This window comes from Brienomyrus brachyistius, chromosome 2 (genome assembly GCF_023856365.1).
Source record: "Brienomyrus brachyistius isolate T26 chromosome 2, BBRACH_0.4, whole genome shotgun sequence".
Taxonomy (NCBI): domain Eukaryota; kingdom Metazoa; phylum Chordata; class Actinopteri; order Osteoglossiformes; family Mormyridae; genus Brienomyrus; species Brienomyrus brachyistius.
In genome coordinates this window covers 652,532-680,393 of record NC_064534.1, presented here as the reverse complement: position 1 = coordinate 680,393, position 27,862 = coordinate 652,532, and the positions used below count along the sequence as shown (strand labels likewise).

Here is a 27,862-nt window from a genome sequence, read left to right as displayed (position 1 = left end):
TTCTGTGCAAATGTGTTTATTGTACATTGCTCAGTATGGAAGTAAACAATACATATAAATTCAGACCTTGGCACACAAGAGACTAAAATAAGATCTAGCTGCTAGACCTTATTTAGTATCTTAAGGAATGTTAACACGTTTTCATTGATGAGCCCTTGAGAGGACTCCTCCTTCATGAACTGAATGAGCAGGAGGAGGAGGACAGGGGCTGGGAGAACACAGTATGTTCAGCTCACTGAAGATTATCATCTGCAGAAGCACAAACCTTACTAAAACAGAGCTGCAAAATTCCTAAATGAAAATCTGAAGAGCAGGCATGTGTCATGTGGCGTTTGGCTCTGCAGGTTTCCAGTCTGAACTGCTCCTGTCATCAAATTTTGTGTTACCAGTATAATGTCGCAGTCTTCTGAGCTGACTTGTACTCCCCTTTATTCATAATTGATATATTTAACAAACCTGCTATTACCCATCTGTGGTAAGTGCATTTTAAAAGACATTCTGTAATTGTGCTTATAGCAGAAGGTTAACAAGGTTACTCTTTCCTCACATTTCTCTACGATATTGTGTGGCCACTTTAAAGGGCGTTTCCAAAGCAGTAGAGTAATATTCCCAAACAAGGTGAAGTTTCTACAAACGTATCTGACATATAAATCTATAGTGTTCTAATCTTGTTTTCCAGTTAGCCATATCAGGCATCCATTTATATACAGTGGCAAAGCAGACCCATACAGTATTGTGTGTGTATTATGTAATACACACCCACACACACACACAGATATAAACACACACACACACACACACACACACACACACACACACACACACACACACACACACAGACACACAAACACACAGTTACTGTTCCCATTTACCATCATAAGACTGCTGGATAACCTCAAATTGACATTTACTGGAATTTGGACAAATACCCAACAGAAATAAAATGATCGATAAACCTAATCTCTGCTATCTTTGCTTATAAGGTAACGAATGGTTTGAATACAAATGAAAAACCATAAATGAAAAACAAGATCATTTACACAAATGTTTAACATGATAATTATATCTCTGCCAGACTACAGTTCCCATGAGCCCCTGCATGTCATCATACCCCAGGCAAGTGGTGGCAAGGCTGCCGGCGCCACCCTGTGGACTCTCAGACATGCAAGATGGGCATTTGTTTCAGTACAGCTATTGTTTTCATTGTAAACCAAGGAAAAATAAAATGCACATTTGGTGCTTTTTAATTCCAGCAGTCATCAGCTGCCCCATCTGCAGCTGAAGTGAAAGGGAGCAGATTGATATGCCTTTGGCTTCAAACATGGAATGTACATTTCAGACACAGTGTTAGTACGGTTCCAGCTTAAAGAAATGGTGCATATTCCAGCTGGGTTTCTGTCAGTGAATGTGGGAATCTCACTTACACCTTTGAAAAATGTTTGCTTATTGAGCCCCTTCCAACATGAAAGAAAAGCCCTTAGCAATGAGTATCGGCATCACTGCCATGTGACTCTACAAAAGTTCAGTTTTAGCCATCTGGGGTTTTTTAGTAATAAAAAAGGCTTAAAAAACTGCTTGACACAGTCTTCGCTCACTTCCCAAGTCAGAGTCTGATATATCCAGGGAAACCCTATATGCTTTATAAAAAACCTAAACATTTGCAATCTACATATATGGATAAACCACAAAAATCTTTACAAAAAGTTTCATACCTCCACAAATAGTCGTTAGAATCCCAATGAACAAAATGGGTGCTGATGAGAGTGGTATCCATTAGTTAATCAGAGTGGTTTAGGGACCCCCCCCCCCCGTCACAGAGCAGAAAAATTAGGGGTAATACATAAGCCTGGAGTTCACCTCTGCAGTGTGAGACAGTGATGACAGAAACCCAGCATCGCTCATGTCAGACAACCATCGCAATACAGGGGAGAAAGGAAGAGGGGAAAAGCGTGAAGCACTTCCCCAGGTGTGCCTAGACCAGGGGTCTCCAACTCCAGTCCAGGAGAGCTACTGTCCAATAGGTTTTCTATCCTACCTGGCTTATGGTGAACCACACCTGATCCTGGTATTTACCTGAGAGCAGGTATGACTCATCATCATTAGCCAGGTAGGACAGAAAACCTACTGGACAGTAGCTCTCCAGGACTGGAGTTGGAGACCCCTGGCCTAGACAGTCCAAGAGCACTTCCCCCAATCCAGCCACACTACAGGTATGTATCCTGCTCTGCACTGCTGACGCTCAAGTTAGACTCCTGAAGGGCAGAGACTTTGAGGAGCGGCTCGGGATCGCTGGGCAGGGCATACGGGTTAGGGATCTCCTTTGGAGTCTTCTTCTTCCTCAGGCTGGCCTTCTTCTTGTTGTCCTTCTGCTTTGGGACTTCCTTGTCATCCTGCGGCGGCTGTATGATGGTGGGTGTCTGCTGCAGGTCCTGCTGGCTGGGCGGCTCGGCGGCCATGATGGCCCAGGCGCCGTGCATCCTGGGAGGGCTCTTGTACTTCAGCTCACCTCGGATTTCCTTCCAGCGCTTCAGCTGAGCCTGATGTTCTTTCTCGATATCCTGTTCTGACAGGGACACTTCCAGGACCTGAAGGGAGGGGGTTGACATATTTTGGAAGAAGCAAATTGTGAGATATGCACATTGTTTCTTTTTTTCACTTCCTGCTTATGGGGTCGTGTCTCTCAACGATTTTGGGATCTGCGCCTGTGTCTGGAAGATTGTGGCTCCAAGTTCCATAGCCAGCGGCTAGTAACCGTATCATTTTGCGGGGCAGTGTGGGGTGCAGGCTAAGCCTCTTTGCCTGTGATCAGAAAGTTCCTAGTTAATGTATATTACACGGGTCATTCCATCTTAATTTGCCTGTATATTATACCTCATTGCTTTGGAGTGACAGTGTAGTTTTGTATGAAATTACATGTGAGTTTTAACCTATGAGCTTTTTGCATCTGTTGCATTTGTTGCATTAAAATGGAATGACCTGTACATGTTCTGTACATGTCCTGAAGACCTCCTCTGACCTGTGCACCTGTACCTCTGTGCCTCCCGCACCACAAATACTGCGGGCAGATAAGGACCAACCAACGGTGCAGCATTCTGACACGAACAGCTGACCTTCTCAGACTGACTGACTCTCAGAGCTGGCTTCAGCGGGGCTACGCTGGTGCCTCTCCACCGGCATCCAGCATTCATACAGAACGAGGCGACCGGCCCTCAGAGCCGGCTTCAGCGGGGCTACGCTGGTGCCTCTCCACCGGCATCCGGCATTCATACAGAACGAGGCGACCGGCCCTCAGAGCCGGCTTCAGCGGGGCTACGCTGGTGCCTCTCCACCGGCATCCGCCATTCATACAGAACGAGGCGACCGGCCCTCAGAGCCGGCTTCAGCGGGGCTACGCTGGTGCCTCTCCACCGGCATCCGCCATTCATACAGAACGAGGCGACCGGCCCTCAGAGCCGGCTTCAGCGGGGCTACGCTGGTGCCTCTCCACCGGCATCCGCCATTCATACAGAACGAGGCGACCGGCCCTCAGAGCCGGCTTCAGCGGGGCTACGCTGGTGCCTCTCCACCGGCATCCGGCATTCATACAGAACGAGGCGACCGGCCCTCAGAGCCGGCTTCAGCGGGGCTATAGTGGTGCCTCTCCACCGGCATCCAGCATTCATACAGAACGAGGCGACCGACCCTCAGAGCCGGCTTCAGCGGGGCTACGCTGGTGCCTCTCCACCGGCATCCAGCATTCATACAGAACGAGGCGACCGACCCTCAGAGCCGGCTTCAGCGGGGCTACGCTGGTGCCTCTCCACCGGCATCCGCCATTCATACAGAATGAGGCGACCGGCCCTCAGAGCCGGCTTCGGCGGGGCTACGCTGGTGCCTCTCCGCCGGCATCCGCCGTTCATACAGAACGAGGTGACTGACCCTCAGAGCCGGCTTCAGCGATACCCCAGTATCATCCATAAAAAACTCCAGGACAGTACCTCTCAACCCCACTGCATGGGGACACACTGAATCATAGTATGCACACAAATACCTGGGCACTTTACTGGAGTAGTTCAGGTCTTCTTCGTCAGTCCTGCACTAGACTGGTCTCTCTACATACAAACTAACCAACTAACTCGTGGAAATTCTGGAGGCACAGACAGCTGAGTTTGCGAGTCGGTCCATCTTTTCCTCCTGAGGAGTCCCTACCTCCCGCACGAGGACGGCCTCCTGCATGTAGTGAGGGTCAATGGCACGCAGTCTCTCGATGGTCTCATACTGCCCCTGGCACGACTTCCGCTTCTCCTGTGAGCCCAGCATTTTCTTCAGCAGCACCAGACCTACTCGGAAAATGATCTTCACACCTGAGGAGGATGGTGAGGGCAGCTGCATTTCAAAGCTGCAGCAAAGTTCAACCAAAAGAGAGGAAAACCAGCCAAAACCAACAGATAACAGCACTGTCAAAGATGCACTATATGAACAAAAGTACTGGGACACATCTCTCAATCACTGAATTCATTTTTCACTGTTTCATTTAGACCCATTGTACCCAGCCATGCAGTCAGGTTTACAAACAATTGTGAAAGAATGGGTCATTCTGAAGAGCTCAGTGAATTCCAGCCTGGTACTGTTATAGGATGCACTAAGTCAGTTCATTAAATTTCTTCCCTGCTAGATCATCTATGGTCAACTGTAAATGGTATCATTACATAGTGGAGGGTTTAGGAACAACAGAAACTCAGCTACGAAGTTGCTACAGTAGCAGAGCGGGGTCACCGAATACCGAGGCTCATAGTGTACGCTCATAGTTATGAATCATGCTTCACTGTCTGACAGTCTGATGGATGAAACTGGGTTTGGTGGATGCCAGGAGAACATTACCTGCCTAACTGCATTGTGCCGACTGTAATGTTTGGTGGGGGAAGGATAATGGTATGAGGTTATCAGGTGTTGGGTTTGGTCCCTTAGTTCCAATGAAAGGAGCTCTTTATGCTTGCCTGTTCCTGTAGGTATAATGGCCTAGTGTCCCAATACTTTTGTCCGTATTGTGAACCTCTGGACCACAACACATCACTCCTGCTGCTTCACAGTGAGTGCATCACTGTAAGTCTTTGTGTAAACCGTGGGTATTTTTTTGCACTTAGGTCTTGCTGGTTGAGGGTTAGGAATCGTGAATTACAGTAAAATGACTCAACAGGAAGTTATGAGGGCAACAAACACATGTGCTCGTGTTAGGGCATGCAGGACTGTGGAGCTTCTCACCCTCGCAGAAGAACATGTCCCAGACGCGCAGTACAGACGCCCAGGGCAGCGTGCGGGAGAAGGCACACATGAACCACTCCGTCATGTACAGGACAGGAGTGATCTCGTGTTTCTCCAGGTGCCGGTAGGCTTGGGGCGAGACATGCCGCAGCAAGGAAAACAGGATCTCCCCATCCAGCTGGATCGCCTCCTGCAGGAGAGGAGGGCAACAGCAAAGTGTGACACAGGAAACAGAGAGGGCACGTGTGTGAGGGCAAGGGGGCAGCTCCAAAGCAGCACGGTTACAGGCTGAATGGCATTCATGTCCAAGGAATGCTTTTTAGTCGATTGTTGAGGGACACACACACACACACACACACACACACACAAACACAAAACGGCCTGGAGGGGAAAATGTGCTAGAATGATGGAAGCCAGAAGGGGAGATGGGGCTGTGTGCTCAGCCAAATTCAGCACTGCCTGAGAGCTGCTGCACATACTCATCACTCATGACTTAGCTGAGAAATGAGAGCTTGGCCTAGAGCTAATATTTAGCCAGAAGCCGCCAGATATTTCTGGACAGCATCTACTGTGCTACCTGTGATTTTCTGACAGCCGACCACAGGAAGCGAAAACCATACCAAGCTAAGCAAATGAAGCAGGAATGAAGAGGAGGTGGGAAGGGGTCAGTTTACCTACAGCAGAGTCACAATGCAGCTGGAAACTCCTAAGCAAGTAGAAAAAGTAGATGGAAATAATAATACAAGTATGATCTAGGACAAGATGGGACAGATAAATGTTAACAGAGAAAAAGCGTGTACACACACACAAACACACACACACACAAACACACACACAAACAAACACACACACACACACACACAAACAAACACACACACACACCCCTACCCAGCCCAAACCTTCACCATAAGTAGGTAAACAAAATACCTAAAGTTTTGGTATTTTTAGGTTTTTCATTGCAGTCACAGATTTTTTATAAAACTGAGTTTTCCCTTGTGGTGACCGAAAAACGGCTCATTCTTACCAGCCCCGCACTGTAGTATCCAGGGAGGAACTTCTCACAGATCTGAACGAGGCCCCAGAAGGCATCCTGGAAAGCACACACACACGCACGCATGCACACACACACGCACGCATGCACACACACAGATTAGGTATTCTATTCATTTCTATGGGCATAACTCTAATACCAACTATGACAACCTTAACCCCAATCCAGCCCTAACCATAACCAAATGAAATACAAGTTTTTTGACATTTTTAGTTTCTTGATTGCAGTCTCAGTATTAAAAAAATTGAGTTTCCCCTTGTGCAGACTGAAAAGAAGGTCCCTGTAATGTCAAAATAACATATTTTTATCACTTTATGCCGAAATGTACCACCGTCATGCCGGGCAAAGCAGTTGCAGCAGACGATCACGTGTGACAGAAAGCGCAGCCGTCATGCCGGGTAAAGCGGTCACAGCAGACGATCACGTGTGCTGGATCGCGCCGCCGTCATGCCGGGTAAAGCGGTCACAGCAGACGATCACGTGTGCCGGATCGCGCCGCCGTCATGCCGGGTAAAGCGGTCGCAGCAGACGATCACGTGTGCCGGATCGCGCCGCCGTCATGCCGGGTAAAGCGGTCGCAGCAGACGATCACTTGTGCCGGATCGCGCCGCCGTCATGCCGGGTAAAGCGGTCGCAGCAGACGATCACGTGTGCCGGATCGCGCCGCCGTCATGCCGGGTAAAGCGGTCGCAGCAGACGATCACGTGTGCCGGATCGCGCCGCCGTCATGCCGGGTAAAGCGGTCGCAGCAGACGATCACGTGTGCCGGATCGCGCCGCCGTCATGCCGGGTAAAGCGGTTGCAGCAGACGATCACGTGTGCCGGATCGCGCCGCCGTCATGCCGGGTAAAGCGGTTGCAGCAGACGATCACGTGTGCCGGATCGCGCCGCCGTCATGCCGGGTAAAGCGGTTGCAGCAGACGATCACGTGTGCCGGATCGCGCCGCCGTCATGCCGGGTAAAGCGGTTGCAGCAGACGATCACGTGTGCCGGATCGCGCCGCCGTCATGCCGGGTAAAGCAGTTGCAGCAGACGATCACGTGTGCCGGATCGCGCCGTCGTCATGCCGGGTAAAGCGGTTGCAGCAGACGATCACGTGTGCCGGATCGCGCCGCCGTCATGCCGAGTAATGCGGCTCACCTCGGCAGGCAGGTGCATGAGCAGCACAGCGGCGATGGGTGCCTGGGCCTGGCAGTAGCCCTCCTCTGGCTGGTATATTGTGTAGGCCTTTAGCACGCGGTACAGGTCCTTCTGGCTGCACATAGACAAACATAGTCACCCGCCGGACGGCTGCACTGAGGAGACGTGGTGGTGGTGGGGGGTATGACTCACCCATGGCCGCCCCTGGACATGAACATCTCATGGAAGGGGAACTGTCGGTGCAGGTCCTTCTCAATCACATCCATCCATTTAGGGTCCCCGGGCTGTGCGTCCAGCTCCTGCCAGCACAAGGACAGGGTCGGGGGGAGCGGGTGATTTGGGATGGCTATGTGATAAACGGAGCACCCCCTAGAGGACACCAAACACCTCTGCCAAACAGGCACCCACCAAAGCAAACCAGTATAAGGGACTTCAGAACCAGAATATCCTCAGGGTAGACGTGACCCAAGGGATGGTATAAGTGCTCTTTTTGGTGATGGCCAGAGAACTATCGTGCAAATGGTGTTTGCAATGCTAGTGTGGTGAAAAGACGGTTTCTTTTTTTTTACCTCAAATTTTCCCTTGTTCTGCTCCTTCTTGACTTTGGCCCCAGACAAGTAGAGCCAAGCGCGGCCCCGTAGCGAGGGTGGGATGCCCTTCTGACAGCGGAGCTTCACCTGGTATGATAGAGAGGCTCATGCACAGGTCTGCATCATACGGCCAAACCCTCACAAAACAATCAGATGGCGAGAACAGAACCAAGATGCACACCTGAGCTCTTACATACCCTGCGGTTTTATACACCTTTACTGGCATCCTCGCTCATACACATTCAGCCCAGCCCAGCTTAGTCTGCTGTACAGATAGACAATATAGTTGCTGTAAAATTATAGGATGAACGGATTGGACAGTGGCAGGAAGTATAAGGTGCTGCAGACGAGCTCGAATATGCTGTGTGTGCAGAGATGAGAAAGGTACAAATTGGGCAGGTGGTACGGATCGGACAGTGACAATATGGACCGTTTATCTCGAGACGTTTCACTTTTTAATTGCTATTTATATCATATCGATACACTCGAGTTGTATTCGTTCACTAATATAGCGATTAGGTAACTCTCACAACATATTTCCTCAGTTGAAATTTCCAGGTGAAAAGTCTTGATACATCCGTTATCATGCTAGGTGACTTTAACCAAACCAACCAGCCCCTTGAACTCCAATAAGGATCAAGTCACTTGTCGCAGCAGAAAAGACAAACCATTGGATCTCAATTACATCTACAACTACAATTAGATCTAAATTCTGGATGCTTACCGAGCATTCCAGAAGGATCCACTGAGGATGTCTGACCACACTGTGTTATTCCTCATAGCAATATACAGAAAAAATATCTTAAGAAAACACCTAAATCTATCAGGTCTTGGCCCACTGATGCAACAGAAATGCCTCGAGGGTGCTTAGAATGCGCCGATTCATTACAAATTGCGACTCCCTTCGTGAGTTCATGAATACAGTGACGTTATTCTTTGAAGGGGAAGATGGTGGCGCTATCGTTCGACAAGTGGAGGGTTGCATGTTCGAGCCCTGGTTCCTCCTGACCCCATCAAAGTGTCCTTGAGCAAGACACTGAACCCCAAATTGCTCCCAGGGAGCAGGTTGGTGCCTTGCATGGCAGCCTCCGTCACCAGTGTGTGGATGGGTGAATGTGAGGCATGAAATGTAAAGCGCTTTGAGTACTCGTAGGAGTAGAAAAGCGCTATATAAATGCAGTCCATTTACCATTTACCAAGTCTGCGTAGAAATGTTCATCTAAAACAGTGACATTCTATGACAATAAAAAACCCTGCTGAAAGTCATTTTCTCTCAATGATGAATATAGACTCATCAAAGCTTATGATAAACTGCCAAAAACGAGCCAACTATATGCAGCAGCAAAAATGCAATAAGCTATATTTTATGTACAGTATTGTATTGCAGCGTATTTGGGTTATACAGTATTTTAATTTGTGTGGGTCAGAGAGGGTGAAAGTACATAACCTAACCCCCATTCCCTCTACTCCTAGGTACTGCTGTGTTATTTGCCCCTGGCTGTTTTTACTTTATACCACCTACTTTACCTCCATGGACAATTCTGTGAAAATGATCAAATAAAGTGGAACTTTGGAATTTGAACGCCTCTTAACTCGAACAACTCGGAAATCGAACGAGTCTGTAGAATTTTTCCTAACTGGTACCTCGACTGAAATCTTGTAACTTGACCATTCCCTCTAAAACTTTTATGGGTCGAGAAGTATTCAACTCTACCAATTCGGACCATGAACAGGTCGATCGAGGAAAATCTAACCGCAATTCAGCCGAAAACTCGGAAGATGACAAAACTTGCACGGATCAAGACGTCTCTGATGGGCTGAAACAAAGGCTAATGGCCCTACTGGGATGCTGATGCCTATGAATCGCCCTCAGTCTTATTGTGCTTTATCTACAGTACATTTGGTGAGAGTAACTGTAGAACTTAAAAAGCAAATTATAGCGAGGTGTACGCGTGTCAGCTTTCGCTTCGGAGTATGGGATCATCATTTATTTCACGTTTATTGCTTTGCATGTGTGTTTTTTATGTGCGTGTTAGTTTTATATTGATTGTTGATGCTTTTAATCATTAGTTACATATGTAGATAAGTTTAAATAGACAATCATTTGGGGTCTGGGACAGATACAGTTCATTTACATAATTTCTTATGCGGAAATTCAACTTGGACCTCGACCAAGTTACAACGCGACCAGCCTTCTGCAACAAATTAAGTTTATATTCCAAGGCAGCACTCTATGCAGAGGATACAACCATCCCTAACAATGATGAAGCCCAGAATGGCACTGAGGTGGACCAAGCTGTAACTTGCACAGGGAAAACACAGAAATTCATCAGTGACTCCTGATGCATCCTGTACCCCAAAATACCCATGCAAATAAATGGAAACCCCATCACCACTACTGACTCCTTTAAAATTCTGGGCACATACATTAACAATAACCTGAAATGGAATACCAACACTGAACACACCATTGCAAAAGTTCAATACTGACTCTATTTCCTTAGGCAGCTTACCCACCTTCTTGTTCCTCTTCTGCATCCATGTGTCCCAGTGGTTCAGCATGTCCAGCCACTTAAGCTCACGCTGGCGGAGCACCTCAGGGGGGATGTCCTGGGCCCTGGGGGTGGGGCAGAAGGATATAACCTGAACGCTGGCAGGGGGAGAGAAGGATATAACCTGAACGCTGGCAAGTGGACAGAGGGATATAACCTCAACGCTGGCAGAGGGAGTGAGGGATATAACCTGAATGCTGGCAGGGGAACAGAGAGGGATAGTACCTGAAAGCTGGGAAGGGGGCAGAGGGATAGAATCTGAAAACTGGGAGGGGGCAGAGGGATATAACCTGAACATCTGCAGCAGGACTGAGGGATATAACCTGAATGTTGGCAACAGGACAAAAGTATATAACCTGAATGCTGGCAGGGGGGCAGAGGGACATAACCTGAACGCTGGTAACAGGACAGAGGGATTTAACCTGAACGTTGTGAACGGGACAGAGGAATATAACCTGAACGCTCGTAGGGGGGATAGAACCTGAATGCTGACAGCGGGGCAGAGGGATAGAATCTGAACACTGGCAACAGGACAGAGGGATATAACTGAACGGCCTTGCAACGGAATATCTTAGATCTATTGGTCTCATACAATCCTACTCACCTGCTTCAATCTCAAGGAGCAAGATATCTATTAGTACCTATAGTAGAAAGAACTACGGCAGGCTGCAGAGCGTTCTCTTACAGAGCTCCGCAGCTGTGCAATTCAGGCTCAATCCCAATATTCAAGTCTAGACTGAAAACACATTTCTTTAGTGTAGCTTATAAGGACTCTAGTTCTAGCTCTAGGTCTAGCTAACTGCTCACTCCCAGGTAGACCTATAGTGTGAGGTATAGAGCTGGGTGTGGGTTGGTGCCATTGGTTTTGGATGAACTGAACTGTCAGTGCTGTCACTATCTTCACACTCTCTTGTAAAATTGGAGTGCTGATGTTTCAGGGACTCCCCATGCCTGTGTTCCCACCTGCCTCTCCTTCCTACTTATGTTCCCATAGCCATATGTGTCCCCTGGAGGATGGGCTCCCCCTCTGAGTCTGGTTAGGGTTAGGGCTTCCTCTGCTGCCCCCTGGAGGATGGGCTCCCCTTTGGGTCTGGTTAGGGTTAGGGCTTCCTCTGCTGCCCCCTGTAGGATGGGCTCCCCCTTTGGGTCTGGTTAGGGTTAGGGCTTCCTCTGCTGCCTTCTGGAGGATGGGCTCCCCCTTTAGGTCTGGTTAGGGTTAGAGCTTCCTCTGCTGCCCCCTGGAGGATGGGCTCCCCCTTTGGGTCTGGTTAGGGTTAGGACTTCCTCTGCTGCCCCCTGGAGGATGGGCTCCCCCTTTGGGTCTGGTTAGGGTTAGGACTTCCTCTGCTGCCCCCTGGAGGATGGGCTCCCCCTTTGGGTCTGGTTAGGGTTAGGGCTTCCTCTGCTGCCCCCTGGAGGATGGGCTCCCCCTTTAGGTCTGGTTAGGGTTAGAGCTTCCTCTGCTGCCCCCTGGAGGATGGGCTCCCCCTTTGGGTCTGGTTAGGGTTAGGACTTCCTCTGCTGCCCCCTGGAGGATGGGCTCCCCCTTTGGGTCTGGTTAGGGTTAGGGCTTCCTCTGCTGCCCCCTGGAGGATGGGCTCCCCCTTTGGGTCTGGTTAGGGTTAGGACTTCCTCTGCTGCCCCCTGGAGAATGGGCTCCCCCTTTGGATCTGGTTCCTCCCAAAGTTTCTTCCTTCTAGGGAGTTTTTCTTTGCCACGGTCCCCTCAGGCTTGCTCACTGGGAGTTTGGGCAGGGACAATGTAATTTGCTGAGACAAGGTAATTTTGCGAAAATGTGCTATGCAAATAAAACTGAAAGTAAAACTGAATTATACACGCAGCCCCCAGGTCATGATTGAGATGCGTCCCTAAGTCCATCTTTAAGTCGAATTTGTAGATAAATCAGAAGAATGATACCTTTATTATTGCTGTGTAATCATGAACGGCACTCCATACTGAAGCGCCCAAGCAGCACAATGTTTTACTGAGCGTCACAGAGTAACGCATGCGTTCATTATTACCAGCCATTGCATTTAATTCAAATTTTTAGAATAATAGGCTTTATATCTATCCATTAGTAAATAGAACTTGTGTGTAAGTTGGACGCAATTAAAGCAGGGACTGTCTGTACAGTGACCTGCTGCTCATGACCGTTGTGCTGTACATCAGGTATCGTCAGCTCTCTTATTCTTACGAGCCCAAGCGCTCATGCAGGGTCGCTCTGGGCCCCACACCTCAAGCCATCCTGATGTTAGGGGATGCCTGGCTGGCAAAGGCAGAGCTGTTGCTTTGCATCCGTATTTCCATGCTTATCTCAGAAGGACGCAGTTCACAAAGGTCACCGCGCATGCAAAAGAGCAGTCAAATGGCACAACAGTCAAATGGCACAACAGTGACATCAGAGGACAGCAGAATGTGGTGTGGAAGGAGGGCGGTCCAGCGAAACACATGCACACTCGTGCACATTCACACACACAGGCACACAGGCACGCACACGCACACACACACATAAAAACATGCACAAACACAGAGAAATGCATTGGCGTGCTCACCGACCCCCACAAACACCCGCAGGCCCTGCTGAGAACACTGCGCTAATCCTGGGAGGGTCACTGAGACACACAGCTGTTCCCCACCCACACCCAACCTCAAACGGGTTATTACCGCATTTTTAAAGATTTATTGGAGGCGACTCATATTAATGCATATGGTATATGCCTCCTTACCCAAGCCTTTCAGCCACCAATGCAGGGTGAGCAGCCTGAGAAAGGCTGATCACCTTAAAATGGGGGGGGGAGGGCCCCGTAGGCCCCAGATACTGAAGAAACCCACCCCCCACACACCGCTGCTCACCAAATAACAGGGCGTCAGCAAGCCAGACAGCCAATGGCACGTCCCAACAAAAGCTGCACCTCCTGACACATGTAGCCGGCCTCTGTTTGGTGGCTTTGCCAAGCGACAGGAACGCCAGCCATTCTCGCGGCGGGTGCTTCCGTCTGGGTGCTTAACGTTTTTTTTCACGGAGTTTACATTCTTTGGTTACTTATGGCTAAAGTTAACGTTGGGTAGCAGTTAGGGATCTGCTTACCTGAGCTCCCCCTATCTCCCCCGTAATTCAAACCGTAGGGTGTACTTACACAGTGTGAGACAAAGTATATTGCTTTACAGTAAACTTTTTCCTTTTCATCAAGCGAAATGACAATGAAAGTACTATATAGTAAATACGTAACCCAATAACATAGTTCTTTATTGCTACTGTCGCCATGTGTGCCGGCGGAGCAGAAACACGGCCTCGCGAAGATGGTTTTCTGCTTGTGGATGCAGTTGTGTGCGCTTGTGTCACATACAGGCGCGTAGTTTTCATGTGTGCAGCTTTTCAAACTTCATTCGGCGAGTTCGCTTCGGCTCACACTTCTGCTTCCGCCCGAAGACGCGTTACATGGGTGTGGCTTTTCCCGTTATGAAAGAGCCGGGTTAGATGTGGCCCGGGTTGGATGTCCAACAACGCCTTCTCGCAGCTCACAGCCAGAGGCTTCTCAAAAGTTGTCTGAAGCCCTTGTGATTACTGCGAATGCGCCATACAATCGCGATTATATCAGTATCTCATAACGTGCAGCCCTAATGTGCAGACTTTTTTTCTTGTCATTATGCATACACAATAAAGTATAGCAGCATTTTTATATTGAATTATGTATTTTTACATTTCATTTTGTATGCAATGTATGTCCTCCAGGGGTCAGCAGAGAAAGCCCTAACCCTAACCAGACCCAAAGGGGGAGCCCGTCCTCCAGGGGGCAGCAGGGGCAGCCCTAACCCTAACCAGACCCAAAGGGGGAGCCCATCCTCCAGGGGGCAGCAGAGGAAGCCCTAACCCTAACCAGACCCAAAGGGGGAGCCCATCCTACAGGGGGCAGCAGAGGAAGCCCTAACCCTAACCAGACCCAAAGGGGGAGCCCGTCCTCCAGGGGGCAGCAGAGGAAGCCCTAACCCTAACCAGACCCAAAGGGGGAGCCCATCCTACAGGGGGCAGCAGAGGAAGCCCTAACCCTAACCAGACCCAAAGGGGGAGCCCATCCTACAGGGGGCAGCAGAGGAAGCCCTAACCCTAACCAGACCCAGAGGGGGAGACCATTGTATTTTAAGTAATCCGGATATGATCTCAAAGGACAGAGAAGACTGTGTATAGGTTATATGCAGATACAGCACACCTGTAGAGAAGGGACTACAGCATCTGTGGAGTTTGGTATCTGCAGGGGGTCTTTGAGCCAACCCTCACAGATAAGCAGGGGGTCTTTGAGCCAACCCTCACAGATAAGCAGGGTGTCTGCATTTGCATTTCGTTTAAACAGCATGTTTGTGAAATTTCACATTTGGCTTTAAGTAGCAGCTGAATGCTCATGCATAGCATGTACAGTCCCCTCCACAATTAGGAGCAAGAAATGCCCAAGAATCACTGTTGGTGATGGTACAAGACAAAGTAAAATCTTGGGGTTATAGTGTCTCCAAAACCACCATCCTTCCTGCTAAGAGATTATTTGGAAGCTCTGCCAGAAAGAAGCCTTGTCTGTCAGTTAACTACAAACACAAGTGTCTGGAGTCCGCAAAACCCTACACAACTTTTTAACCATGTTCTATGGTCTGAGGAAACAAAAATGGAGTTTTTTGGCAATAAACATTCAAGGTGGATTTGGTATAAGGACAAGGATGGCTATCATGAAAAGAACCTTATCCCAGCTGTAAAATGTGGTGGGGGTTCTGTTATGCTGTGGGGCTGTTTTACGCCCAAAGGCCCTGGAAACCTTGTTACGGTATTTGGAACTATGGACTCTATGAAATACCAGGAATTTGGCTGCTGCTGCCAGGAAACTAAAACTGGGCCGTCATTGGATCTTCAAGCCGGACAGTGATCCTAAGCACATGTCGAAATGAACACAAACATGGTTAGCTGACTGTAGAATCAAACTTCTGCCATGACCATCTCAGTCCCCTGACCTGAACCCCATTGAAAACCTGTGGGCTGAGATGAAGAGGAGAGCACACAAGAGAGGGCCTCGGACCCTGGGCGACCTGGAGAGATGCTGTAAAGAGGAATGGACTCTGATGCCCTGCTCTGTATCTCCAACCCTATAAAATGCCGTAGGAAGAAGACTCAGTGCTGTTATACTGGCAAGGGGAGGTTGTTCAAAGTACTCCATCTGGGGTGCCAAAGATTGTGGCACATGTGTTTTTGTTAAAAACAATTTCTTGATGAAGGTTTTGTTTTTCTTTGAATAAATTTATTTCAGTGAAAGGCTGGATTTTTCTCATTTTTTCAGTGTGAGATGAAACTGCCTCACCAAATGGTGAATTTTTTTTATTTTTTTTTTTACAAGGAGTGTCAATGATTGTGGAAGGCCCTGCATCACCCTGTTCTGCATAAAATACAGAGATAAAGTCTGTGGTCCATACCTGCCAGCCCAGACAGTAACTTTACATGCAAAGTATACAGCACACAGGTATAATAGCATAGCTGCTTAGGGTTAACACAGGAAGTGTGTTCCATTCCCATAGGAACTGACACCTGAGAAACAGAAGCGGTGGCCACTTCTCCGATCAGTGGTCTGCATGCCCACTAGTAGGGCAAGACCGGCAGGGCAAGGAGGAACAGAACTCTGACGTGTGTGTGTCAGACTGTGTACGTATGTGTGTGTCTGCATGTGTGTGTCAGACTGTGTACATATGTGTGTGTCTGCATGTGTGTGTCAGACTGTGTACGTATGTGTGTGTCTGCATGTGTGTGTCAGACTGTGTACGTATGTGTGTGTCTGCATGTGTGTGTCAGACTGTGTACGTATGTGTGTGTCTGCATGTGTGTGTCAGACTGTGTACGTATGTGTGTGTCTGCATGTGTGTGTCAGACTGTGTACGTATGTGTGTCTGCATGTGTGTGTCAGACTGTGTACGTATGTGTGTGTCTGCATGTGTGTGTCAGACTGTGTACGTATGTGTGTCTGCATGTGTGTGTCAGACTGTGTACGTATGTGTGTGTCTGCATGTGTGTGTCAGACTGTGTACGTATGTGTGTGTCTGCATGTGTGTGTCAGACTGTGTACGTATGTGTGTGTCTGCATGTGTGTGTCAGATGCCTGTGTACGTATGTGTGTGTCAGACTGTGTACGGATGCCTGTGTACGTATGTGTGTGTCAGACTGTGTACGGATGCCTGTGTCTGCATGTGTGTGTCAGACTGTGTACGTATGTGTGTGTCTGCATGTGTGTGTCAGACTGTGTACGTATGTGTGTGTCTGCATGTGTGTGTCAGACTGTGTACGTATGTGTGTGTCTGCATGTGTGTGTCAGACTGTGTACGTATGTGTGTGTCTGCATGTGTGTGTCAGACTGTGTACGTATGTGTGTGTCTGCATGTGTGTGTCAGACTGTGTACGTATGTGTGTCTATCTGCATGAGCATGTCTCTCTGGCAGTCTGCGCACGCATAAGTGTCTGCATGCGCGCATCAGTCTGTGTATGCATGTCTGTCTGTGTGAATGTCTCCGTGTGCATTACATACGTATGCACGTATGTGTCTGCCAGTTGGGTATGCGTGTGCTTGCATGTCTGCGTGTGCCTGTGTGCATGTTGGCACGTCACTGCAGGCCCAGGCACTGCGTGAAAGGAAGTAACGGGACCCCAGGGCAACAACTGCCCCATTCTGTGATCACAAAAGAAAAAAAATAGAAAACAGGTTCTACTTACATACAAGTACACCATTCAACTCCAGTAAATGGAAGAAAACACAGAGGTAAACAAGAGACAGCAAAGATCACGGTGAGGGAAAACGAGAAACGGCACAGGGAAGTGGGACTCAACGGCAGAGACGGCCCACTTCCGCTCGGCACCCAGCACATGGGCAGCCCGTCACCGCTGCCAGCATGATCAGCTGACCAGGCCGCTGCGGGGGCCAAGAAGGAAGCGAAATAATAAATGAGTGGTAGCAGAGGCGGCTGGGGCACATGGCATCTTTTATCAGCAAATGCCCCTTGTCCACATGCGAGCCCCACCACTCCCTCCACACGACACAGATCGCCCAGAGGACTGCGAGAGCCCTGAGCCCCAGCTCGGCGTGGCCTTGAGAGCAAAGCCCATCCTAAACAGACACAGAAAACAGGAAGTTCCAGGCACTGGCAGGACCCATGCGCTGTGTGGCTCTGTGTCTGCGTGCGTCTCACCAGCAGCGCAAAGGCTGTGTGTCCTGGCAGTTAGACGGGGCTCACATGGGTCCTGTGTGAAGGCACACAGCAAAACAGCCCGGTTCTAATAAGCCATCACTACACCTCCCATAATCCATCACTCCCCCCCCCCCGAGGAACTCTGGGTATATTATTTGGAGCTTCTGGGTGCCAGGTTTCCTCCTAACTGGAAGGCCTTTCCTTAGGTGTAGGTCTATTCCACATGCCAAGAGGTACCTACATGCAGTTGGCCACGGTGAGGGGATTATAATGTGTCTGTATGGTCCAGACGCAGAGACGCATGATATATCAGTGTCAAGACATCGGCTTTAATATAACTGGCTGAAACTTAGATTTTAGTCAATATTTTTAAAATCAGCAGCACAAAACTAATGACATAGCCACTAAAATAATGGAGGTGATTGCAATTACAATTAGTCATTTTCCATAGTGGAGGACGAGGGATGTCATTGGCTCAAAGTACCAACCCAAGATGATTTTATAAGCGCGCCATGTTTTACATGCAGCGTTCGATCTGGCCCAGCAATTGAAAAATTGTTGTGACATCATTCTGCTTAACTCCCACCTCACACACAGATGTGTGAAGTTCAGACTTTAGCGGAAATCAGTGTCAGTGATCACAGTGAGCTAGCATCGGAAATTCATCGCAGAGTCTCAAAGCACTTATGTAAGTCGCTCTGGCTAAGGGCGTCTGCCAAATACTGTAAATGTAAATGTAAATGTCAGTAAGACAACAATTAGGCAAATATATATTGGTACCGGCAACATTTACAGAAAGAGGCAGTAATGCTCCGACACATTTTTTCCTAGCATTACTGATATCCATAACTGATACTAAGACCAGGCCAATGAAAATAGCATCGACGTAGGAGATTGCAGCAGGGTTCTCCGGTGAATGTGCTGGAGGAACGAGGAAATCCCTCATCCTCCACTACAGATAACGGCTGATTGTTCAACGCAACACTCCATTATTTTAGTATTTATGTCTTTAGCTCAAGCCTTCAGTCCAGAAAAGGGTGACTAGCATATTAATATAGGCACAAAAAATGGGACAAAAAAAATCCAGTTGTTTCCAGTGAGTTTACAAAGGTCAGTGGTAATTGGGGAAGGGTTAGGGTAAGGTCTTTCTGGGGAAGGTCTTTCTGTTGCCTGCTTCTACCCCAACATTATAACCATAACGGATATTTCTGTGGAAACGAAGGCGCTCGAGCAGCAACTTGAAAAGCCTGAAAAGCTGGAGCTGGACAGAAGCTAAGCTAACCCTAAGCTAACCCTAACACTAAGCTAACCCTAACCCTTATTTAAGCATAAGCCACTGCAACTAACCCAGAGCAATGATGGGTTACTGACGTCATTGACCAAAGGGAGACCGTGCAGGGTTACAGCAGCCAAGAGAATCACAAGCTGTCACTCACCACGCCCCCCCCCCACCCCACACACACACACACACACAGGCAAACCCATACTGTAGTTGCCATCTGGGTAAATGACAATAACTGGCTAATGCTGATGAATAACTGGCAGTGAACACCCATACACTGCAGAGCGGCCTGGTAGGGGCTTCACAAAGTGGGAGGCACTGTGGGACCAGGGCATGTTCTTAGCGATGCTTCAGACCTACAGGCGACTGTCTCTACTACTGTCCCCCGACAGTAACGGCTAATCCCACCCACAAACCTGGTATCTGCATAGAACAGTAGATCTCAATACTCTCAATAGTTCCTCCCCCCCCCAGAATGTTTTCATTCCAACTCAAACTGCTTTCAACCTGCCACATTCATTATTAGAGTATTATGGACCATATAAGTCTGATCAGGGTAGCGTTGGAATGAAAATATTCTGCCAGGGGGCAGGAACTGAATTGAGAACCACTGGCATAGTACATCTCCAGCACGCTGCTCCTGCGGACATCGCTCTGCAGAGACGCTGTTGACTCACTGGGTTGTCAGCGTGCCAACGAGCCTGAGCAGTCAACAGCCAAAGGCCTCTCAGCGGACATACTAACCCAAGGGGACCCACTCTGCCCGGGGGGGCTCGCACCTACATCACAGCCTTTAAAAACCAGTCTGTCATGTTGCCTTAGCTACAATATGGCATTTGTAAAAATCAATTAATCTTAAATGTGAAGTCAGGAATGCATAGACGTGGTCTGGTCACATTTCAGGAAGTGTAACTCAGTGAGGGAAAAACCCGAAGACAGAAGACCTAAGGCCAGCATAGCAAACATCGTTAGCGTTCTGCTAACTAACCATCAGGGTTTTAACCTTCCGCTAAATGTACAGGTTGTGCTCTGCCAAGACTATCCTAAGATGGCTGATATATTAGCATAACGAAACCGCACATTTAGGAACGTGTCAATACAGGCAGAAAGACTTGCCTGCATTCAGAGGAGAGTAAATTCACACACCTCTGCACAGAAAGCCTTTAGCGTCACCCTTCACACCAACACACACCCTTAAACAAGCCTAGACTGCAACAGGACACTCAGGGCATACTCGCACTTAGCCTGGTTGCCCTGTACCCTACCCAAGCACGATTGCCCCTACTCCCCCGCTAGTCTGTACTCGCACTTAGCCTGGTTGCCCTGTACCCTGCCCAAGCACGATTGCCCCCACTCCCCCGCTAGTCTGTACTCGCACTTAGCCTGGTTGCCCTGTACCCTACCCAAGCACGATTGCCCCTACTCCCCCGCTAGTCTGTACTCGCACTTAGCCTGGTTGCCCTGTACCCTACCCAAGCACGATTGCCCCTACTCCCCCGCTAGTCTGTACTCGCACTTAGCCTGGTTGCCCTGTACCCTACCCAAGCACGATTGCCCCCACTCCCCCGCTAGTCTGTACTCGCACTTAGCCTGGTTGCCCTGTACCCTACCCAAGCACGATTGCCCCCACTCCCCCGCTAGTCTGTACTCGCACTTAGCCTGGTTGCCCTGTACCCTACCCAAGCACGATTGCCCCCACTCCCCCGCTAGTCTGTACTCGCACTTAGCCTGGTTGCCCTGTACCCTACCCAAGCACGATTGCCCCTACTCCCCCGCTAGTCTGTACTCGCACTTAGCCTGGTTGCCCTGTACCCTACCCAAGTACGATTGCCCCCACTCCCCCGCTAGTCTGTACTCACACTTAACCTGGTTGCCCTGTACCCTACCCAAGCACGATTGCCCCTACTCCCCCGCTAGTCTGTACTCGCACTTAGCCTGGTTGCCCTGTACCCTACCCAAGCACGATTGCCCCCACTCCCCCGCTAGTCTGTACTCACACTTAACCTGGTTGCCCTGTACCCTGCCCAAGCACGATTGCCCCCACTCCCCCGCTAGTCTGTACTCACACTTAGCCTGGTTGCCCTGTACCCTGCCCAAGCACGATTGCCCTCACTCCTCCGCTAGTCTGTACTCACACTTAGCCTGGTTGCCCTGTACCCTGCTCAAGCACGATTGCCCCCACTCCCCCGCTAGTCTGTACTCACACTTAACCTGGTTGCCCTGTACCCTGCCCAAGCATGATTGCCCACCACTCCCCCGCTAGTCTGTACTCACACTTAGATTTGAGTATGCAACACAGTGATTTTCTGATTTGTATGTTATATCCAGTTGTTCCTGAATACTCTCATTAGCCCAAATCTCTAGTAAACACTGCACCTTGTAGACCAAAGTAAAGCTGCATCATTAATGTCTTATCTGAGTTCCGTGCTCAGGCATGGTTGGCATTCACATTTGATGTGTGATGTACCAAAATCCAATTGAACTGTGCCGGCACCTCTCCAAGCGCCGGTGGTGGTGAGGGAAGCGTGCTCGGACCTGGGAAATGAAGCATAACGCAAACACAGAGCAGTGGGGGGTGGGGAAGGGCAATAATCATGTCTGGGCAACCAGGCACAGTGTTATTTGAAGTTTGTTAGAAGACAAGTCCTTCCCTGAGAGACACAGAGCCTCAATAGAAGGCAGGGGATGAAGAATGTGATGAGATGAGAACCCTTTATTGCTGTTGCAATACACCATGTCACTAGTCACAAGTACCAGCGAAAAAACTGGCCCTCAACCCGACCATACATATACACAAACATCATAGTAGGGGGGAGACAGGTCGGGAGACAGGGGCAAACAGAGAGAAGAAAAGAAACAGAATAACATGAGGAGAGAGAAGGAGAATAAAAAAACAGCCCCCAGACTGTACTCCAGTGGGGAGGACATTGTAGGAACCGAAAAAAACACCTCAGCAACATAAGCACATGGTCACTACACCTTACAATGTGTATTTCATATGCATGATAATTGTAAAGCAAAAATCAAAATACAGAAATTTCCAAGAAAGCCAGTTAAAAGCAGCAGCAGTGCCTGTGCAGCAACTGAAACGAGGTCCAACTCTCTCCAGGAGCCTGAACATGGGCGTGCAGGACACAGGGCAGGGGCTCTCTGACCAAGCCGTGGTGATTCACAGGAGACGAACTCAGCCGAGGGTCACGTGAAAGCAGCACCATTGTGAAGACTCCTGTCACAACATGCAGACAGAATGCTCCGGAAGCAGCTTCGCAGCTGGTTTAACCGGACAAACTGAATAGTTCTGTTTACACCATCAAAATCCCACAGAGTACAAGAAGGATTTCTGATCTTGCCGAGAGCCACAAAGTGAAACTTTGAAGAACCTAATCTTAGTTTCACACAGATTATCTGTGGAGCCCAGACTCTGCAGCCCCCATCATCAAATAAGGCCTTGGAAAAACGAGTGGCTGCATCTAAAGCCTCTTTCTATCCTGCAGGCATCCTGGAACATCAGGGCCACATCTGGGAACTTATGCATCCTTCAGGGCTGCCGGTATGGATGAGCAGACCCCTGTTTGCTTCCTTAGAATTTTTTTAGGAAAACTGGCACACACAGGTATGTAACACAGACTGGGATAGAACAGCTGGCTTCACAGTCCTAAGACAGGTGTGGGCAGAGGTGACGCAGCTAGTACCAGGAAGCCCCGAGGACAGGCAGGCAATGAAGCTGCCCAGCCCACAGGAACCCGCATGCCAAAGATAGGCGACCGAAGCACGGTGGTCGGGAGATGCCACAGGGAGATCCAACATACGGGTGTCCCATTCGGCGAAGGCGACGTGCTCGGCCAAGGCAAGGTTTATGCCTCACGTCGTACATGCACAGCTCTGTTCAGCAATGCGGGGAGGCCCTGTGGCCATAACAGCAATGCTGCTGTGGGGGGGGGACAGGCATCCACAGGGCTGACAGTCACGTTCTCAGAAAGTCCTCACCTTCCCCAGCAGTTAGCACGTGGCCTGCGTCTGCCCTGGGGGGGGGGAGACAGGGGTAGCGGGACACCAGAGAAGCAACAACAAAAGTGGGAGGAAAGGCCAGGAAATCAGACAGCACTTGGTTCAGGGGTGGGGGGGCAGATTGCGCCATGGCGATGCTCTCTGCCTCCCCCTGGAGGCTTCCTGTTCCCGTGGGGCCATCGCAGGACTGCCCAACCGAAAATAAGCAAACAATTTAGACACCTTTCACCTGCGCCCCCCCCCCCCCCCCCCCCCCATTAACGCCATTAACTTGAGGAGCATGACAGCCAGCAGAGCAGCAGCACAGGGGGTGACCCTCATCTGCTGAAATTAACTCAGCACCTCCAGCTGACCAAAGAAGCAGAGGAAAGCTCCAGAAAGAAGAGTCCGGCTTTTGCTGCTAAACGGCCAGCTGGGAGTCACACCTGCCACGGCCCCTTCACATCAGGGCTGCTGCCCGTGCCGAGCCCAAACTGCACCCCGGTTGCTGTTTACACCAAAAACAAAATGGCAGTGCCGGGCAGCTGCTCATTTTTCTGGCCTCGAAAGTACTCTGGCCAGTGCTGGGAGTGCACAAGGTCAGGAGGCAGGGTTAATCATCACGGTGGAAAGCAAGGCAGAGTGAACAGGGGTTATCAGAACAACAGAGCAAGTCATGGACATGATTAAAAAAAAATAATAATTAAATACAGGAAGTGTAAAAGAATTAACCAAAAGTGGGGTTGGCACCGTAAAAACAAATATGGACCCACTTTCTAAACCTGTTAAGCAGGTGACTGGAGCACTGAACTCTGTGCCACTTTGGAGAAGTAGCGCGAGTGGTTATTATGTTTGCCTGCAATATTACTTTAATTACGTCCGAGCATCACTCAAAAAAGTAGCACATCATTAAATGCTCGGTTGCGTTTTGCGAGTTGGACCTATGTTGTAACTTGCACTGGGCGATATATTGCTACAACGACAACCTAGCTAACTAATAAGTGACCATTACAATTTGACTTTGGTGTCCCAGCCAGTGATACTTAACGTACAGCTATTTGTGTATGTTAATGTGTAACATTCATCACCATTTTGTATTTCTGGGTTGTGAACTAAGCGGGAATAAGGGTGTGATCAAACACAGCAATGCCTATAATAATGTATAATAATAATAATGTCTGTAACTTTAAAGCCCAATGTGCAAATAAGACTCATGTCTTGCATGAAATGTCAGTGATTTAAGTGAAATGTATCGCTTGTCTTTCGTCTGCTTCTGTCTTTCGTCTGCTTGCTATGACACAGGCGAGGAGAAGGCAGATGGACAGGAACATCACTTCTTATATCAATATTTATTTATTCCACAAGATAGATTTATGTTACTTGATTGTTTGTATATTTGAAAAAGTTTACCAAAAATCTTTTGTTCTCTTCATGCTCTGCTGTTTAAAAATCAGCTAGCACAAAGTCAGACAGCTAATTTTTGTCTTTGTATGTACACAATAGCGATGAGGTCTGTATGGAACTTTGACTTTGTACCACGAACCTGGATGTAGTCTGTAGCAAAATATTTATTTAAACTGATTTGTCAAGCTAAAAATAAAGTAAGCATTGCCAGTAAATAAAAAAAAAACCTTGCATTCATCACATCTCGCAAGGTCCTCCATCTCTGTTGTCTTTACTTCTGAAACAGTACCTCTCCCATAGCAAGACAAAGTGAGTGTGAATGTGGGGTGATTTTTTTTTGGGGGGCGACATGAGCTTCAGAGGAGCACTGGCCAAACACTGGCTTTGGCAAGGAACTGCGGTGAAATGTTAATCACAGCTTTTTGGGCATAAATGAAATAAAGGTAAGTGCACATTACAGTGGCAGGAGGATAAGCAGGCCTGAGGCATGGCTTAGAGCTACAGAGCCCTGCGGCACCCTGCCACACCAGCACAGGGGCCCACGGGGACCCACAGAGGGCCAGTAGACCAGAGGCATGGCTCAGAGCTACAGAGCCCTGCAGGACCCTGCCATAGAAGCACAGGGGGCCATGGGGACCCACAGAGGGCCAGCATACCGGAGGCATGGCTCAGAATGACAGAGCCCTGCAGGACCCTGCCACAGCAGCACAGGGGCCCATGGGGACCCACAGAGGGCCAGCAGACCGGAGGCATGGCTCAGAGCTACAGAGCCCTGCGGGACCCTGCCACAGCAGCACAGGGGCCCACGGGGACCCACAGAAAGCCAACAGGCCTCTTGGCAGGGAGGATCAGGAGAGGAATTGTCTATTCATTTAAATTACCAAAGCAAGTTACATGGCCTTATAAACAGTCCATCCATCCATTTTCTGTAACCCCTTGTCCTATTCAGGGGTCGCAAAGGGTCCGGAACCAGTCCCAGAGGCTACCAGAACAAGGCAGGGAACAACACAGGATGGGGTGCCAATCCAAATGCAGGGCACACTGCCCCCCCCCCAATTCACCTTTTTTTGACTGTGGGGGGAAACTGGAGTATGCTTTATGAACTGCCAGAAACCAAACCACAGCCTGCAGCAGACTGTCACGCCCCATCCGGCCAGTTTTATAGTTTAGTCATTCAAAAAAAAAGTTCATACTACATACCTTTCACAAACATACATACATGGATATTTGTAGCACTTAACCATCAGAAATGAACAGGGGAGCCGTAATACAGGCCCATTTCCAAATAAGTTGGGATGCTGCATAAAGTACAAGTAAAAACAGAATGCAATGATTTGCAAATCATATAAAGCCATAATTAACTGAAAATAGAACAAAGACAACATATCGGAGGGGAGAGACAGTTCAAAAGCCAGCATCCGTGATGGTGTGGGGGTGCAGTAGTGCCCATGGCTTGGGTAGCCTGCACATCTGGGAAGGCACCATTAATGCCGAATGATATATACAGGGTTTGGAGCAACACATGCTGCCACTCAGACGACGTCTTTTCCAGAGGCGGCCGTGTATATTTCAGGAAGACAATGGCAAACTGCACTCTGCACATATTACAACAGCTTGTCTCCTAGTAGAAGAGTCCGGGTGCTAGATGGTTTGCCTGCAGTCCAGTCCATCTGTCTCCCATTGAAAACATTTATGAAACAAAAATATATAATAAAGGAGACTCCACAGCTGCAATCCCATATCAAGCAAGAATGGGACAACATTTCACATTCAAAACTCCCGTAACTGGTCTCCTCGGTTCCCAAACATTTACAGAGTGTTCTTAAAAGATGTGATGCCACACAGCGGCTAACCCGCCCCTGTCCCAACTTTATTGAAACATGTTGCCGACATCAAATTCAAATCCTGCATATATTTGTCATAAAATAAAATGTTTAAATATTTGGCATGTTGTCTTTGTTATATTGTTAATTAAATATGGGCTTATATGCTTTGTCAATCATTGTATTCTGTTGTTATTTATATTTGACAGTGTCCCAGCTCTTTTGGAGACAGCCCCCCTCCCTGGACGCCCAGCCACTCGCCCATAAAGCTGCTGCCAGCGGGCGGCCACTCGGCGTACAGGGACCCAGCTTTCTCTTATGTCCCATAAAACATCCGAACCATACAGACACCACCTGATAAGCGGCGTACTTACGAGTCCCCGGAGCTCTGCTGTGACCCCCCAGTAAATCCGTATTTATCGGTGTTGGCGAAGCCGTTGATCTCGGAGTCCGAGCCGAAAGAGCTCTCTCCGTCTGCCAGGCTGTCCGTGGTTCCCCGAAGGCTGCCGGAATCAGTCACCGACCGGCGGCCATTCTCCTCCGTCTCGGCCATGGTTGGCGGCCCCGCTTGCCTGTCGCCGCTACGGCTCCGTCTCTCTCGGTCTCCGCTAAGCGGAGTTGCCACCAAACTGGCTCCGGTTCTCCGGCCGGGGAAAACCAGACGGCCGCTCCTCATAAGGCGGCGGTCATGGAGGTGTTGGATCCCGGTGGAGAGTAGAAACAAGATAAAGGAAACCCTGCTAAGAGTGAGTGAGTAAGACGGTAACACTAAGAGTAAACCTGAGGCCACCAGCTCCAGTACTAACAGGAACCCCCGGGTAAAACGGACAGATCCAAACTTCAGAGTGAAAAACGAGCACCGATTCCGCTGGACAACAGGTTTGTCTAGCTAAGCCCGACCCAAGTTTCCCGATGCCGAAAACTCGCTGTGCTGATCATTAAACCGGCGATTAGGCTGGATTATGAAAAATCGCGGCCGAAGAGCGCCGCCTCCAGCGCCCAGCCACCAAGCCGCCGTCCGCTGCCGCCCTAGGCGTGGGCTCTCCGCCTGCTCGGTCGGTATGCGCTTCCTCTGCTTTCGGTAACTAACCGCACATCCAGCGATTGCTTAACGTTAGTCCTCGTCACGGAGCCTTTTTAAGGCACCAGCCTTGCGTGTCCGAGGCGCTGCTAACGCCAGCCCTTCCTGCCGAGCCGGATTCCGCTTCCTCCGAGCCGCTGCCCGCCCGCCTTCCACCTAAACGAACGCCGCTCCTCTGCAGTCGGTACCCCCTTATCTCCCTGCTGTGCCCCCGACATCTGCGCACTGGTGACCGGGGTGGTCACCGATCCGGCCAGCGCTACGCGTTCCGGGGACTCGTACCTGGGGGACAGAGCTGGTGCTTAAACTTCATTAACAGGATGAATTGCTGGATAAATTGTCGCACGCACTTTTGTGTATAAATCAGGTAAAAAGAACCAATTTCTTCTAACAGTACATTAGTTGACTATGGTATCTGGCTGGTATCTGCGGCGGGGCTCAGTGAATACAGGAACCAACTCTAGCCGGCATACTAACCCCCTTCATTTCACAGACCTACTCCCCT

General features: G+C 49.3%; 1 protein-coding gene across 1 annotated transcript; it reads right to left on the bottom strand.

The window, feature by feature from the left end:
• Window positions 1-27,516, bottom strand: LOC125710069 (TBC1 domain family member 10A-like). The gene is made up of 9 exons (XM_048979262.1): window positions 26,651-27,516; window positions 10,540-10,639; window positions 8,002-8,109; window positions 7,625-7,731; window positions 7,433-7,547; window positions 6,266-6,331; window positions 5,242-5,431; window positions 4,189-4,343; window positions 1-2,585 (listed from the first exon to the last, which is right to left on the bottom strand). Exons 1-9 carry the CDS (start codon window positions 26,950-26,952, stop codon window positions 2,205-2,207), a joined length of 1,524 nt encoding a protein of 507 aa, XP_048835219.1. The 5' UTR covers window positions 26,953-27,516; the 3' UTR covers window positions 1-2,204.
• Window positions 27,517-27,862: the final 346 nt, after the last annotated feature.

What these genes read in the sequence shown, in the direction of transcription:
- LOC125710069 (XM_048979262.1), bottom strand. Translation starts at nt 26,952, where the DNA reads ATGAGGAGCGGCCGTCTGGTTTTCCCCGGCCGGAGAACCGGAGCCAGT. An exon ending in GATACTACAGTGCGGGGCTG is followed by an intron (nt 5,432 to 6,265) that starts GTAAGAATGAGC and finishes CCTCTCCTGCAG; the next exon opens with GAGGCGATCCAGCTGGATGG. An exon ending in AGGCCGTCCTCGTGCGGGAG is followed by an intron (nt 2,586 to 4,188) that starts GTAGGGACTCCT and finishes CCCTCCCTTCAG; the next exon opens with GTCCTGGAAGTGTCCCTGTC.